We start from the raw sequence: 16603 nt of genomic DNA, 5'->3' as shown, positions 1-16603 counted from the left end.
GAGGAGGCTTGGCAGGAATGAGCGGCAAAACTGCTGTGAGCACCTGGCTCCCCAAGGGCAGGGCTGAGGGCTGAGAGGGCCCCTGGGCAGGCAGGGGTGGGTGAGCGGGTGCCAGAGGACTATGGAATTGCTGTGAGGTAAGAGGACAAGTTGTGAAGAAAGCAGATTTCCCAGATCCAAATGGGCTGTTACTAGTGAGGTAAATCACCCCCACTGAGTCTGTGGACACAGACTGGTGGCTCTGCCAGTCCTGATGGGCTGGATGCTTGGATGGGCACCTAGCATTTCTCCTGGTGCCCCTGGAGTGCACCTTCCCTCTGGTGCCAATTGGGCTGTGAGAACCCATTTTAGCCCCAACTCGGGTCAGAGAATCACAGAATATTCTGGGTTGGAAAGGACCCACAAGGATCACTGAGTTCAACTCTAAAGTGAATGGCCAGTACAGGGATCAAAGAACCATTGTCTGTGTTTTGTAACAAAATTTGTGTAGCCTTTCTCACCTTCTCCTCCAGGTATCCTTCCTTGGTCACAACATGGAGCAGAAATCTCAGACAATAAAGAAGTAATTCCTATTTAGCACAGTCAGGAGGCTTTGTTTTACTGTTTGAGCTGAGATTTCAGTTCAAATGTCTTGGTCCTGCTCCACAGCAAACCTCCAAACCTTTGTCAGTTTATTTTTAAGTGTCAGGACACTCCCTAGCCAGGGCACTCATGATGGTTGAAGGTCCTGCATGGCTTTGTCAAAGGGCTGACAAATTAAACAACCGTAACTCATCCTGTGATGGCTTTAAGGCACAATCAAACTTCCAGTAACATTCTGTCTGCTTTCTAGCCTGTAACATTGTTGAGTGTTTAGCAGGAAGAACCCATGAGCAGGGGTCTCCTGACATTGAGGCATGAGGCTGTGACCCCAGCGCAGCACATTCTGATACAGCACCATTTTCTCAGCACTGGGGTGGCAGCAGACCACAATGCAGCACCTGAGCAAAATGCCAGACTTGCAGGAAGGTCTGGATTTCTCCTCAGCTAATTTTAAACACACAAATTAGGTGTGCAGTTGCCCTGGGCTCCTGGAAATGCCTGCTAAGGCTGTCTTTCCACTGACTGTGTACTGAGACTGGGATGTCTCTGCTTCCAGATGAGGAGCTTCAGTTCTGCAGAAGGTATCTCTGCCATAATCTGACATCATCAAGACAATGTTCTTTGTACTCATGACTAACAGGTGGTAACAGAATCCCCAAAATTAGACAAATTAAATTTCTAAACAATTATTTAAAATGATTACCACTCTGAGTGTTGTTGTTGCTCCAATTAATAGCAAAATAGTTAATGCCACATGAATTCTGAGATCAGGAAAGATTTCCTCCAAACCTGCAGCAGCTCAGGAGTGAGGATACTCTTTCCAGGTGTGTTGGATATTACTTTCAATCTCTGCTCAGGCAGATGGAATCTCCACCCATCTAAATAAGTGCCCCAAGTTCTGGGTGACTGGGCATACAAGGACAAGACTTACCAACCACTGCTCAGCTCTGAAAGTTGTCCTACAGCCCCTAATGAATCTATCCCTGTGGATTTTATAGGCAAATGGGATTTCTCAAAGAGAAGCAATTTGTTGGAGGCCTTGGTTCAAAATAAATCAGAAAAAAATCCTGAACCTGAAAACAAAATTTAAAATCAAAGTCTGAAAGGGTTCAGCTTGAATCAGGCAGTGATTTGGTGAGGTTAAGGAAAAAGACACAGTGAAAGGGAAGGACAGCCACATCTGCTATTCCTGACTAAATAATTTGGTTTAGCATGGTTTGTATCTGTCACAGCTTGACCAAATGTCTGTACAAGCTCTTTACGAACCTTCTGCAATCCCCTTAAAACAAACCTTATTGCCTGTTTATAAATAAAAGCTTTTTCTGCAGTTTTAGAAGACCTAAATTCTGCTTCTCTGATTCTTTACACAGGAATGGCGATCAGTTCCTCAGAAGGACTATCGGCCTTGGCTGGTGCTCATGGCAGCAAATACATGGCCTGAAAGCACAGACTTACTCTAAATCTGCAGAACACCTGGACCCAGCTGAGCTTTGCTCACTGTGCTTGTGAGAATCGATGATTTACAGAGATAATCCTCAGACATTTCAAGCTGGGCTGAGGATAGACACATTTCCAGCCCATGCCATCAACTCCATTCATCTGAAACAGGTGCCAAGCTTACGAAATCCTCCTGTGTGTGGCAGACACCACAACACGCTTCATTAGCAGCCAGCCGAGCAGCTCCCACCTCCAGCGCCAGCACGGCAAACAGTCTGGGGATCAGAGACCCAAACCTGGGAAGCAGAGGAGGCAAGGTTTCAAAGGCAGAGGGGATTTAGGCAGACAATGACAGACTCTGTGAAACCTGCTCCCAGCCCCTCTTATCCTCCTCACTCGTTTGAGTGAATGCAGCTGCCTGTCATTTCTAATTCGGGGTGCAATGCTGGGGCTGGAAATGCTAGACATGGCCACAGCAGTCTTATTAAAACCAACATCTAATAAATTGCCAAATGCCATTTACCCTGCATAACCTTCTCAGTTGAAACTCTCCGTATCTGCTGGGGCTGCTTTGATGTGTCGTTCTGCCCTCTCAGCCCAGATGTTGTCATAGATTTGCTGACGATGACGGCAAAACAGCTTTGAAATGCACTCTGGCAAGAAATACTTTCCCATCCCGACTCAGATAGGACCTGCTTTTTTATCCCTCTCTCACATTTTTCTTACTAAGGCCATTGGGATGAATAAAGGCTCTTTGTTCATTGAGCCATTACTCTGCTTGCTGATGCTTATTTTATATTTTAAAAACTAAGCTGAAATGACAGCAGCAGCTGTTCAGTAGATGAAATAGGTCTCAAATACCACAGTGACGGCCAGTGCTTGGACACCACTTTCAGCCATAACATGGACAGTGAAAAGGCGTGGGAGCCCTAACAGCTCCAGAAATACCTTCTCCCTCTCTTAAGATCCAGGAAACACTAAAATAATTCTACTGAGTGAGAAAATTCTCAGATTTTTCTCTTGAGTATCGTGATTAGACCCTCTCTTTCAGAGGGCCTGGCATGGCAGATGTGTATTTATAGGGCAAGAGAAAACAGCCTCAAGTTGCACCAGAGGAGGTTTGGATTGGAGATTAGGGGAAATTTCCTACAGAAAGGGTTATCAAGCATTGTAATAGGCTATCCAGGGCACTGGTGGGGTCACAGTTTCTGGAGGGATTTAAAAGCTGCATGGACGGGGTGCATGGGGTCATGGTTTAGTAGAGGGTTCGGCACTGCTGGATTAACAGTTAGACTTGATCTTAAAGTTTTTTTCCATCCTAAATGATTCCGCTGTTCCTCCTCGCAGTCTGCAACTTTCTTGTGAAGGGAATTTGGGGTACAAACATTGATCTCTTCTCTCTGGCAACCAGTGACATGACTTGAGGGAATGGCCTGCAGTTATTTCAGAGGAGGTTTGGGTTGGGTATCATCCCCAGTGGGTGGTTGGGCACTGAACAGGCTCACCAGGGCAGTGGGCACAGCAACAAGGCTGACACAGATCAAGGACCATTAGGACAACACTCTTGGGCACATGATGGGATTGTTGGGAATGTCATGTGCAGGGGCAGGAGCTGCACTCAGTGATCCTTGTGGATGCCTTCCAACTCAGAATGTTCTGTGATTCTGTGATTCCATGATACAGGTATCTTGGAGTATCATATACATGACATGAACCCTCGGAGCATTTCTCCTGATGCTCCTTTCTGGATACACCATGGGAATGGATGCTGAAGCCCATCTGCGTCCTGATTTTGAACAGCTGAGAGTGCAAGACACAAATTCCTTGAGGAGACCTTTAGACGGGCGAGCTGCGATGCTCTTCCCACTTGATCCGCATAGATCCACATGGATACATCCCCACAGACCCATCGGGATCCATCCCCGTGGGACCCGCACAGATCAATCCCCACAGACCCTTCTGGATCCATCCCCATGGACCCACATGGATCCATCCCCATGGATCTGCATGGATCCATCCCCACGGATCCGCACGGACCCACATGGATCCATCCCCATGGGACCCTCATGGATCCATCCCCAAGGACCTGCACGGATCTATCCCCATGGACCCGCCTGGATCCATCCTCATGGATCCGCATGGACCCATCCCCATGAACCCGCTGGCATCCATCCCCATAGGACCGCCGGCATCCATCCCCATGGGATCGCCGGGATCCATTCCCACGGACCCGCCGGGATCCATCCCCACAGATCCGCCTGGATCCATTCCCATGGGACGGCCGGGATCCATCCCCACGGACCCGCCGGGATCCATTCCTACAGATCCGCCTGGATCCATCCCCATGGAACCCGCACAGATGCATCCCCATAGGACCGCCGGGATCCATCCCCACGGACCCGCACAAATCCATCCCCACGGGCCGGCGGCAGGTGCGCTCTCGCGGGCTCCCCGCAGGGGCCGTGCTGTGCCGGCGGGTGCCGCGCGGGGGCGCCCGCGGGTTGGCTGCGGGGGCGTGTCCGGGGGCGGTGCCGGGGGCGGCTCCGGCGCTGCAGCGGCCCCGCCATGGAGCGGCTGGAGCGCGGCGGGCGCTGCTTGCGGGCCGCGCTGTCCGGGGGCCGTGTCCGCCGCCGCCTCCCGGGGCTGCTGCTCGCCATCGCCCTGCTCGGCTCCGCGCTCAAGGACAGCGACCTGGTGCCCGACACGCCGCTGCGGAACAAGCGTAACCCGCTCAACGTGTGAGCGGGGCCGCCGTGAGCGGATGGGGGGGGCCTGGGGGGGATCCCAGTGTGGGGCCGGGCAGGACCCGGGGCTCGCGTCGCTTCTTTAAATGGATGTTTGATCTCCTGCAGGACTGGAAGGTTTCGGAGCATCGGGAGGAAAGGGAGGGGAAAAAAGTATTTTTTTTTCTTTCTGTATCTCCCATATAATTCCTCGTATTTCAGTAAATTGATTATTACTAAACTGATCTGTGCGGAAAGTAAGTAGGAGATAAGTTTCTGAGCTGCAGAAAATAAGTATTTTAGAATCACAAATTGGTAGAATGTGCTCAGTTAGAAGGGACCCATCAGGGTCATCGAATCCAACTCCTGGCCCTGGGCAGGGCACCCCAAGAATCCCACCCTGTGCCTGAGAGCCTTGTCCAAACCCTCCTGGAGCTCTGCCAGCCTTGGTGCTGTGCCCACTGCCCTGGGGAGCCCGTACAGTGCCCACCCACCTTCTTTACCATGTCTCCTAAAAGCAGAGTGACTTTCATCCTTTTTTAGCACTTGGGCAATGATTTAACCTGCTTAGTCATTCTGTAAAACTGCGTTTGAGCATTTTGAAGGGCACGAGGAAGGGATGAGCTGGGCCCAAGCACATGTGCTGTACCTGCCACAGGTCAGAAAGGGACTTGGGGAAGTTTGCACTTTGATTCAGATTTGTCCTCTGGTGACACGTAGGAGAGGAGGTGCTTTTAATGTGATTGAAGGAGCATTGACAGGAACACTTACAGAAATTGATCTTGCAGTTAAAGCATCCTACAGTTCAGTTCTCCCTTTTAAATAGAGGAAGGTGATCTGTACTGACTGTGCCTGAAGCAAGTTTTATTTCTTACAAATTACTTGCCTGCTGGTTTGTCAGCAGTAAAGTTGCCAGCCTTTTTTTACTTCTAAATTAAATGGGGATTTTATTTTCTGTTACTATTCCATGGTAGCAGCTGTAGTTCCCACACAGATATCACTTCTCCTGTAAAATTAAGAGTGAAGAAGGTACTTCTCAGTATTCTGGGCAGGGCCCTGACAGCTTTTTTAAGGTCTGAAGGAAGATACAGAGCTCTAGTCCTGTTTGGCTTTGATGCTGAGGTGAGGATTAAATGATAACTGTGCATGTCTGGCCATTGCTCAGCCACAGAGAAGAATTCTGTTGTCTCTGTTTCCAGCCCAGGCTCTGTCTAACAGGGGACCTACACAGTTCCCATTTCCCACCAGCTGATAGGAAGCAAAATCCATTGGAAGGTGCTGATAGGAGAAAGAAGATCCTGGACTGTGCCCTCCTTGACTCATTGTAAATTCACTTGCACATGCTCCAGTTTAAGACTGGAAAAGAGTACTAGCTATGCAATATTGTCTCCTGCTAAACAAGGTCTCAGCACATCATCAGGTGGTTTTCAAGATTTTATGGGCATCACAGCACAAGTTTTCAGGCAGGGAGTGAATATAGAGAGGGAAGGATTTGTGCAAGCCAATGGAAAGCTCTCAGCAGGTGAAAGGACAGCAAAGGAACAGACACATTGTGCTGCTTCATTTATTTAGAAGGCTCTCAGGGAGAAAAAGCTTCATGGGCTGATTAGGGGAAAGAGCCAGCCCTTCTGGCTATCTCAGTGTTAAGAGGTTGAGGTTTTGAAGGGCTTTGGAAGATAAATGAGATGGAGGAAGAGTCAGAGAGGGTTACTGTGGTAAGCGTGGCAAGCTACAAATACACCCTTTGCAGCTGCATTTTGAGTAGAGCATAGTTGAGAAGGTTTGTAGGGTAAAAATGACTGCAAAACTGAGCTGCAAGTCTGCTGCAGTGAACGAGGGCTCTGGGGCCAAGGGAATGCTGCCTGGGGAATGAGTACCTGGCTGAGGAAGTGTTCAGATAAAGATATTGAGGGGCTGGAGCTGGTCCAGAGAAGAGCAACAAGGCTGGAGAAGGGACTGGAGCACAAGTCCTGTGGGGAGAGGCTGAGGGAGCTGGGGGTGTTTAGCCTGGAGAAGAAGAGGCTCAGAGGTGACCTCAGCACTGTCTGGAACTGCCTGAAGGGAAGTTCTGGCCAGGTGGGGATTGGTCTCTTCTCCCAGACACTCAGCAATAGGACAAGGGGGCAGGGGCTCAAGTTCTGCCAGGGGAAATTTAACTTGGAGATCAGAAAAAAATTCTTTGCAGAGAGAGTGCTCAGGCATTGGAATGGCCTGCCCAGAGAGAGGGTGGATTCCCCATCCCTGGAGGTTTTTAAACAGAGATGAGACGTGGCACTGAGTGCCATGATCTGGTAAAGGGACTGGAGTTGGACCAAGGGTTGGACTTGATGATCTCAGAGGTCTTTTCCAACCCAATCGATTCTGTGATTCTGTGATTCAGGTGCTGGGCCTCAGGGAAATACTGGGGCGAGGATTATGATTTTAGCTTTGAGGGGAGGGCACAAGTGTCTAATTTATATGTTTCTGAACACTGATCTTGAAAACGTAATGCGCCACCACTTACCACCATTGCTGTGAAGTTTCATACGTGTTTGTTCCTCTTTTGGCTTTTTGCTGGCAGGTACTTTGTGAAGCTGGCCTGGGCTTGGACCCTGTGGCTGCTGCTGCCCTTCATCGCGCTCACCACGTACCAGTTTGCCCGGAGCAATTTCCTGTATGGCCGCACGAGGAGCGTCCTGCTGGTGCTGCGGCGCCTGAGCGCGCTGGCCGTGGGCACGGCCGTGTGGTACGTCTGCACCGAGCTCTTCGTGTACATCGAGAACCTCACTGGGGAGTGCTCCATCACCACCAAACCCGGGGACACCCCCCGGCTCTACAGCACCAAGCAGGAGTGCCACCAGGACAGCGGGGTCTGGAGCGGCTTTGACATCTCAGGGCACTGCTTTCTGCTCTCCTACTGTGCCCTGATGATTCTGGAGGAGGTGGCTGTGCTGGAAGGCTTGTCCATAGACCAGAACTCTGCGCTGCGTGTGGTGGTCAATGTCCTGTTTGTGTCCTTGTGTTTTCTCACCATGATTTGGGTGTTCATGTTTCTCTGTACTGCCCTGTATTTCCATGACTTCAGTCAAAAGCTTCTTGGTGTGCTGATAGGTCTGTCAGGTTGGTATGGGACATACAGATTTTGGTATTTAAAACCCTTTTCTCCTGGACTACCTCTTCCTAATATACCTTTGAGTTCAAAGAAATACAGCTATAGCAGATAAAGTAGGTTTTAAAATACTTTAGATTTTGCTTTTGGTACTGGAGTAGTTGAATGTAGGAATGGTTACTGTATTTCCACTGTAAGGAACAAGGTGATGGGTTGGAGGAAACCAAATCTGCACTAGCCAGTGACTGACAGGTGGTAAGGAGGATAAAAAATGGTACTGGAAGAGGTCTGCTTTTGTTTAGGAGCTGATGAGTGGCACTGTCAGCAAAGAAATAAGAAGTTGACTCTGCTTCTCTTAGTAATAACTGGAGTAGCAGACCCAAGGCTAACAGAGACCTTTGCTCTTGAAGAGCCTGACTGATCTCAATTAATTCTTCCTCTTTCTTTTCGATTCATGTCACAATACTGTAGATGGTCCAAACCTCATGCCTTTTTTTTTAATGTTCCTATTTGTATTGCCTTATGGGAAAGCTCTGATACTGACAGTGCTGCTAAGCATTGCAAAAATATAGGTTGTTGAAACAGTTCTGTTGTGAAACTGGAACATCTTGTGTTCTCAAGCGTTAAAGACACTAAATTGCCACAAATGCCTCATAGTTGTCTGCACCTTCTGCAACAGTGAGTAAATCTGAGGTGAAATGTCTTAAGCAGACTGAGACTTTAAATTCATGCCTGCCTCTGAAAAGGAAACTCTTGAAAAAACAAGCCTTAACTTTCTCCTTAGGTGAAGTAGATATAATAATATTTTGTCATTTTATTGTTGAGATAGAAAAACCCTCCTTCCTGTTTTGCTAAAAAGTCTAGTTATGAGGATTGGGGTTTTAATTTTTTAAAAGTCTAGTGAGTTGCACACTTTGCAACAACAAATTCTTTGGTTTTGTTCTTTCTTCTAGAAGAACAAAGAAATTCTGGTGTTCTGAACAAGCTAGCTTAGCCTGCCATTTCCCAAATAATCTACTTGGTAATGAGTGAAACACATTGTTTATCCTGGGAGCTGCAAAGCAGAGTGTGCTTGAAGCAATATTTATTCTTGCTTATCCAGTAATATCAATAAGCTGCCTAATTTTGATTGCACATAAAGCTGTGGCCACTTTTGGTGTGGCTGGAAACACACTACTGAATAAAATACTAGATAGTGTATAGGGGTGAGATGGGTTTATTCATCATATCAGTTAGATGTTTAGCATAGTTTTTATCTTGCAAAGCTTTTTATTATTTAATAAATAATATTCATGATGCAGTTGCACAAAACCAGTTTGACAGTGATGAAGAAAATAGCCAGGAAGGTCTGTGGGCAAGGTCTGCCACCTCCACGGACCCAAGAGCAGGTTTGGTCTGACTCCAAGGTTACTTTTGCTCAATCCAGGGTATGATGCACCACAGGTTAATCTTGGCACACTTTTCCATCTCAACAGCTCTCTTCCAGCAAGAGAGTGGAAGCACTTGTAATTAATACAGCAGTGTTAGTTCCATGCTGTGGTCTCCCTCTGAGGAGAGCTGAATTCACTGGAATTTCCACTGAATTCAGTGACAAGTGGGAATTGTGTGTCCTTAGAAAGAACAAACCACATCTCAGAAAGCAGCTGTTCAGGAGGTTGTGTATTTTCTGTCAAACTCCTCTTGTTTTTTTGTATTAAATTGCCTTTTAAACTGACTCTTTGAAAATTGCACTGATTAACTCATATTGGGTTTAACTAAATTTATTTGAACAATGCAAATTTATTTGCAGACTTTCTTTTGATGTAATGTAAGCCTGCTCCCAATAGAGTTAAGCTAGACTGCAAGCAACTTTCACCATGAAAAAGGATTATATACCCAGAAGGTTCTCTGATTAATTTCATTAAGTTTCTATTTTAGGTTATCTTTATGTAACTTCGCTGTATAGACAAGCCCTTGGAACAGAAAATGCTGTTTGCTTAAACCAGTTGACTTTCTGAAACGATGTTCATTTTCACAAATGTTTTGTGCAATGACTGTGAATATTTCTGTCCACTTCAACCAGTGTCATACAGATTTTTTTTTAATGGAATTAATGTGGGATATAGTTATTCTCAAAGCTTTTATTTAAATGAAAGAAAAACATGTGAAAACTTTAAGAGTGTTTGTGTCTTTGAGAATCTGTTTCTGATGTCTGTAAAGATGCTGCTGTTGCTCTTCATTTCCCTGGATGATTCAGCCTACCTGTGTGTTTGTGACTACTGAGACGTGATCAGGCTGACACTGATAATTGTGCACTGTTTGAAAGGGTTAATAGAGGTTCTCAGGAGTGCAGGGTATAAAATGAAACAAAGCAAAACAGAGCCATGGCTGACTAAAACCTGTTTCCCAATGTGGGCCTATTACACCAGGCAGTTCATTTTGTACACATACTAGGTGGGTTATTGTAGCAAAGTGAAATATATGGGAAGATTCCCATGGGTTGTAATATTGCTTATGAGTGTGGAAATCCTGGTGTTCTTTCTTTCAGAGACCACGTGCCAATTCTTGGCTTAGAAGGTTCCCTTGAGCTCCAGACCTTTGTGCTTTTTGACTCTGTTTCAGGGTAGGAATCTGCTTCCTTGAACTTCAGCTGGAAACTAAAGGTTGCAGATTTCTTGTTCACATATTTCCCATCACATTTATCTGACTTGCTTTCCTCTCCCAAATGCACTTTTATCATTAAAATAAAAATCAGCTTCTCTGCAACAGACCTCCTGCTACAGAGAAACAGTGATGGGAGCAGCTGGATTTGGTGTCTGGTGCCAAAGGGCACAAACCAGCTGTCAGCAGGTATTGCTGATTTGTTGCACATTATGGGGTTTTTTGGTTTTGGGGTTTTTTTTGGTTTTGGGGGTTTTTTGGGTTTTGGTTTTTTTTGGCTGTTTTTTGGTTTGGTTTGGTTTAGTTTTTTTTTGCTTTTCTGCATTAAAGTACCCCTTTTGTTCCCACAGAGCTGTATTTCTGTGTCTGTAGAATTACCTAGGGAATTTTTGTCTCTCAGGATCTTTCTAGCATATTACTTATTTCAACATCTGTTTGCTAATTTTTCATTGCCTGTGTTTGGCCTATTTTTGGGCTCTGTTTCACAGTTCTTTCACAGTAGCAGCAATTGGCCTGACTGATGTGGCCGAGACAGGTCTTGGCACCTTAAAGATTTTTCTCTGCTGGGAACAGCAAGGAAGGGAGTCTGAGCTGGAACCCGGTGGGAAGAGTAACTGGCTTAGGATTCATTTCACTCTTCACTTACCTGGGAGTCTTTCAAATGCTTGTGTCACTACAGGCAAGATCAGCAAACAGGAAAGTTGAGGTCTTTCGTAAGAGCCATCTGAGCAATTCAGACTTCAAAATTTATCTGAACCCAGGGTTTGATTGTTCCCCAGAAGTCTTTGTTCAAAGCAGACTTGGTCTGTGAACACTCCACTGGTGCTAAATGATATTCCTGATTTGCCAATTTATTTGTGTGTGCTGAGACTTAGGTTGTGGGTGGCTGTAAAAAAAAAAGTTTGTTTTCTCTTTTGGTGTTTGGCAATTTGTGAGACTGAGAAACACCCAGTTATGCCCTGAGGTGCACTTTAGTGGAAAAAACTGTAGCAGCTGCTGTGATATTTTAAATATTTGGGAAAATCTGCCTTGAGCTGTGAACACAAGTCTGTGGTCACTTCTCTCAGTGAAATAGTATCTGATTTTTCTACTGTAGCTTAAAGTAAATCCCTGCAGCTTCTCTGCAATTGGCCTTTTCCAGCTCTTTAATCAGCCTGTGTTTATCTCCATTCTCTCAGAAACCTGTTTCCTGGGATTATTTCTTTTCATAGCTTCATCTCTGCTCCTGGAGCGCAGATTAGTAATAAATGCTCTTCACCTCTGCTTGATGTGTGCTCTCTCTCTGTGTTTTGCCTTTTCTTCTTCTAAGTATTTGACAAAGCTTAAGATGACAGTAATTAGTGGAAGCAAAAAAAGCTGTTGTGACTCTGAACTCGTGTTTAACTGTTGTTAAATAGGGCTGGTCTGTCACTCTGATGGTGTTTACCTGGAAAATAGCACATGCTTCATTTATTGAAGCAGAAGTACATCTGATATGGTTGAAAGAGAGGGGCAGGAAAGAAGAAATGTGACAGTAGAGCTCAGTGCATTAGTTACCTTTGTCCTTAGGGAGTGAGCCCTGCTCTTCAGTAAAGGGCAGTTTCACCCAGGTGTTTACCAGGAAGTTATTAATTTGAATATGGAAAAAGTACCTGAGTGCTTAAATGAAGTATGGAATGAAAGCATAAAAGTTACAAGGTGGAACAGCAAAAATGCAAATGACTATGAGGATTGAGTGCAGTCCATGAAATCTCAGGCAATTATGTAATTGTAATATTTAGCCTGAAGGATTATTTATTTTAAACTACATTTTGTCCATCACAAAATACAGGCAATGCCATGTGTGCCATAGCAAGATGAATAACTTCTCTATAAAGGTTTGGGACTATAACATGGCACAGAAAATAAAGGGGCAGGTGAAGAGCTTTACCAGCCATTCAGGAGAATTGGATATCATGGGAAAGCATCCCTCAGAAAAATACCCTCTTCCAGACAAGGTATCCAATGGCAGAAGATCTGCAGCTGTACTAATGGTCTCCCTGGTGGTAAAGGCTGAAGAAAGGAAAGTGGAACAAGATAAATACGAGTGATGATTATTTTTTCCTCACATCTCCAAAGCCTCCCATGTCCAGTCTGGGTTCATTTTTTGCAGCTTTGAGTCAGTCATGTAATTTAATGTGTTTAATCTGTGGGAAACATGGTCGATGTCAGAGCAATAACTGGGCATATCCTCAAGGTAAATGTCAGCTCTTCTGAAATGCCTTCCCTGGATCCTGCAGAGCCTTCCCCATCTCCTGGGGACTGTGCCGAGAGGTTACACGTGGTGTGACTGTATCTGACAGGCTTAACATCATGACTCACTGCCGAGGAAAATTCAGCTAAATAGGCTGTGGCTCAGAATAGATGGCTGTGATGGAGAACGCTGTGCAAAAGGAATTGAAAATAAAAATGATGCTGAGCCCTCAAAGCCTGTTGGCCTTATCCAAATGTGTGAATTGTTGCACCCACATCCTGCAGGATTGTGCTGGTTGGGAATGGCACTGCCCCCTGGGTTTTGCAGGTGATGGAAGTGAGCACAGAGGTGATGTGGTCTTGGTGCAGTGTTGCTCTAGACCATAGCTCTGTTGCTCCAGCTCTGTCATAGCCAGACCTGAATTGTTTTTTAGAGGAATGGGAGAGATAGAGTTTTGAGAATTTTAAGAATATATGCTTTTTTCTGTTAATTGTCATGATTTGGAAGTTAAGAGAAAAAATTATGCCAGTGTTTTTTTTGTTTATTTTGTTTACTGGGAATTTTTGTTTGTCTGTGTTCAGAGGTTTTGTTTGCTTTTTTTTCTTGTGGCCAGGAATCCTTTTTATTGCTGTTGTGTCCAAGGGCATGGAATGGAAAGAAATTGCTTTCAGTAAACAAAAATAGAAGAGCGTTCAGGAGGCTGGTGGTGGAGTGACACGACCTTGTGATGTAAAGAGCATGTGCAAAACAGCACTTAACTATGCAGGATACTTGGTTCTGTGTCAAGAACTGCCTGCAGCATTACACAGCACCCTCAAACCTGGTTACACTCTGTTCTGATTGCAAAGTAGCTTTATTTGGATAACTCTTCTGGAGCTAAAAAGAATTTAGGTCACAGGAGAGATGAGGTGCTGGTAGGAAAGGGCTGAGGCAGGAGGCAATGAAAGTAGGGGGGTGGATGGCGTTATTTTTAAAGAAATGTTTTCTAAGCCATTGATCTGTGCTATTTGTTAAGAGGTTTTTAGAAAGATTCCATCTCCTTCATTGCTTAGCAGTTCCTCCTCAGAAGGTGGAAATGGGAAATATGTGTCCACTGATGCAGAACTTGACAACCCATGGGCTCCTGACAACAGAACATCTCTGAAGGTGATCACACATCACCAGCTGTCTGTGACAGGAGAGTGACATCGGGAAGTCCAGGAGAGAGGAAGGGAGTAGCACAGCAGAGGGGTCAAGAAAAAAGGGGCTGAAAGTAGATCACTGTGCAGAGGGGACAAAAAGGAAGAAGAAAGCCTATTGTGAGCTCCCAAGGAGTGAGTGGAGGTTGATGCTTTACTCATCAATGCTCTTCAGCACTAAAGTAACATGGAAACAGAAATAATCTGCTCTCTGCAGGCAGAGCCCAGCTGGCAGCACACAGGTACCCACAGCTGCAGTGATGGACACCTGTGTTCTGACAGAGCAATTCTGCATCCGCATTATTTATGGCGTATCTGGTGTTCCTGCTTTCACTGGAAGCTGTTCAATGCAGGCTATTTTCTCTCTGTTTAATCCTCCAGAGGAAAGCATGTTAAAAGGAGGAAAGACAAGGATAGTGAATATGTCATTTGGACACATTTGGGGATCAGCATGAGGGGGAAAACAGGAAATGTGTCTATCATGAAGGTGCTTTATTTGAGAGATAAGTTCTTATGTGTTTTTATTACTGCTTATAACCTTAGATTCTAAATTAGAAATGGCTTGGTCTGAACCCTTTGCATTGTGGCCACTGAGACCTTGCTTTAGGAAGTCCTTCAGGGATACAAGATCTGTTCCTGTCCAGATATTTACACTCTCATTCATACCTGTGGCTTTGAACTTTTCTCCAGGTGTTGGGTGGGATGGGGTAGACTGGGGACTTTATTCTGTCCCACTAGAGCAGAAGGAGCTTTTTTCCCTACAAACTTGGGTAGTAAGTCAGCTTTGATGATGGTGTGAACAGTGGTGAAACTGCCCTTTTATCCTCTGCTATGCCACAGGTAACTGCAGGTATGGGGTTACAGTAGTTGGTCAGTTTTGTACATGATTTCCTGGTTCTTTGGTTATTTGTTTTTAATTTCATATTATCATGTTTGTTTTTAATCTCATCATGTTTTATATTATCTCTCTTTAAACGCTATTTTCATATAATCTTATTTTAATCCCATATATATTTCTGAAACCTGAGAGATTGAGTTGCTGTCATTACTGCACTGTGGATCCAGTCTGGGTGAGTTTGGCTTTGATCTTAATGACAGCAGTGAATGCCACCAAATACAACCTGATGTTAAATATTTTCACAAGCTTTAATGTTTTCTATCTGCTGTTCTTGTGTGGGGAAATCCTTCATTTCTTTTCACAGCAGAAAGTAAGTTTCCCCTCACTGGAAGGAGCACCCCTTACACTATCTCTCTTTCCTCCTTAGCCTGGATTCTGAAATTGCAGTTGGCTGATAAGGATAGGATGTTTTTTTCATTCAAAAACAGAGTAAGACTTGCTAAATAATTTCTGAGAGGGCCACCAGATGGTCACAAGGTATTCTTAGGCAGGCATAGATCTCGATTTCTTTGGCAAGCTGTGACAGGCTCTGTGGAGTGTTCCCTGTCCTTTGGCAAGCTTGGTGTAGAAATCCTTTATTCTGCATGGAGAGGTCCTCTCCATCCCTTGCCAAGCAAAGGAGAAAGCTGCCAGCCAGCTGCAAGATCGACATGTACGTTTTCAATTTTCATAATTGAGTCTTTTGAGCAAATCCCGCAGGAGTAAAAAGATTTCGGAAGCTGTAGTTCTGCAAATGTGACCACTGGGAGCCCATTAAACAGGAGGCTTGGAAGGCAGGAGGGAGAGACCACTCCCTGTGAGCACACTCTGTGTAATGAAACTGCATCCCGGAGGTGCTTGAACTTGATGTGAAGCCCCTGACTTTCTTCCCGCTGCTAACCAGAAGTTCCACATTTCAGCACAGATACAAATTTTAAAGTCCTGAGGTAACTAAAAGCCCATTTATCTCTAAAACACAGGGATGCTGAAGGATAAAATTTTGCTTGGGTAAATGAGTACATCCAGAGTAAAGCCTAAGAAGGACCCTAACTGGGGTGGGATCAGGTACACAGAAGTGTTTGGTGCAGGATGCAGCAGAAGCCATTCCCCCTGACATCCCTCTGAGCTGCCTCACCTTCCAGCCTTACCCCTTGAGTGCTGCTGTTACCACACACCTTACTGAGAGCAAAGCGTGAAGTCCTGAAGTGAGAAAACAGATTTTTGACATCATTTTCTTATTTCTGTATACAGAACTTTCCCTGAGCAGCAAATGTCAGGCCAGGCACTGGCTCATGGCCAGGTAGTGTGGTGGGCTCCCCTTTGCAGCGAACTAGAGCAGAAAAGGTCTGATTAGGCTGAGCTCAGCTAGAGCAAGACCAGCTTTTTCTGACAGCCTGTGATCACCACAGGGCTGCTTACAGCAACTGACTAATCTGAATTGATCAAGGCACTGACATTCCTCTCCTGTTCATTTCAGCAGGGTCTTGTACATCAATCCAGTCCCTGCCTGCCACAGTAATTGTCTCTTATCACTCTCACAGATTGCATTTCCCTGGAGCAAAGTCCTGGTACTTTTTCATTACAGGGGCAGGGAAACAAGGCTTAGTGAGAGGGAGTGGCATTCATTTTTGCTTTCTTTATAGTTTGGCCCAAAAAAAAAAGGCTTGTTAGTGATTACTCCTAGCTGAGAACCCATAAAAAACCCTTCACCACACCATCTGTGGCTTCCCAGCAGCCCACAGTGCAACACAGGTGACAGCTGTCATGCATTGTTCCAAACCAACCCATGTTCCAGCTACTGGATCTGTGTGTCTTCCCTGTAACAGTTGTGTTGTAACAGTGTGCTCCAAACAAAACAAACATCTA

General features: G+C 45.4%; 1 protein-coding gene across 1 annotated transcript; it reads left to right on the top strand.

Moving 5' to 3' along the window:
- Window positions 1–4540: 4540 nt before the first annotated feature.
- On the top strand, window positions 4541–11733 carry FITM2 (fat storage inducing transmembrane protein 2). The gene is made up of 2 exons (XM_071572808.1): window positions 4541–4757; window positions 7303–11733. Exons 1-2 carry the CDS (start codon window positions 4585–4587, stop codon window positions 7943–7945), a joined length of 816 nt encoding a protein of 271 aa, XP_071428909.1. The 5' UTR covers window positions 4541–4584; the 3' UTR covers window positions 7946–11733.
- Window positions 11734–16603: the final 4870 nt, after the last annotated feature.

The sequence above is a fragment of the Pithys albifrons genome, chromosome 18, assembly GCF_047495875.1.
Source record: "Pithys albifrons albifrons isolate INPA30051 chromosome 18, PitAlb_v1, whole genome shotgun sequence".
In the NCBI taxonomy this organism is placed as follows: domain Eukaryota; kingdom Metazoa; phylum Chordata; class Aves; order Passeriformes; family Thamnophilidae; genus Pithys; species Pithys albifrons.
Note: the sequence above shows the minus strand (reverse complement) of the source record. Positions and strands in the feature narration are given on the sequence as shown.

Excerpts from the sequence above, each read along its gene's own strand:
- FITM2 (XM_071572808.1), top strand. The coding sequence starts at position 4,585 with ATGGAGCGGCTGGAGCGCGGCGGGCGCTGCTTGCGGGCCGCGCTGTCC. Across the intron at positions 4,758-7,302 it reads AAGCGTAACCCGCTCAACGT|GTACTTTGTGAAGCTGGCCT; the intron begins GTGAGCGGGGCC and ends TTTTGCTGGCAG.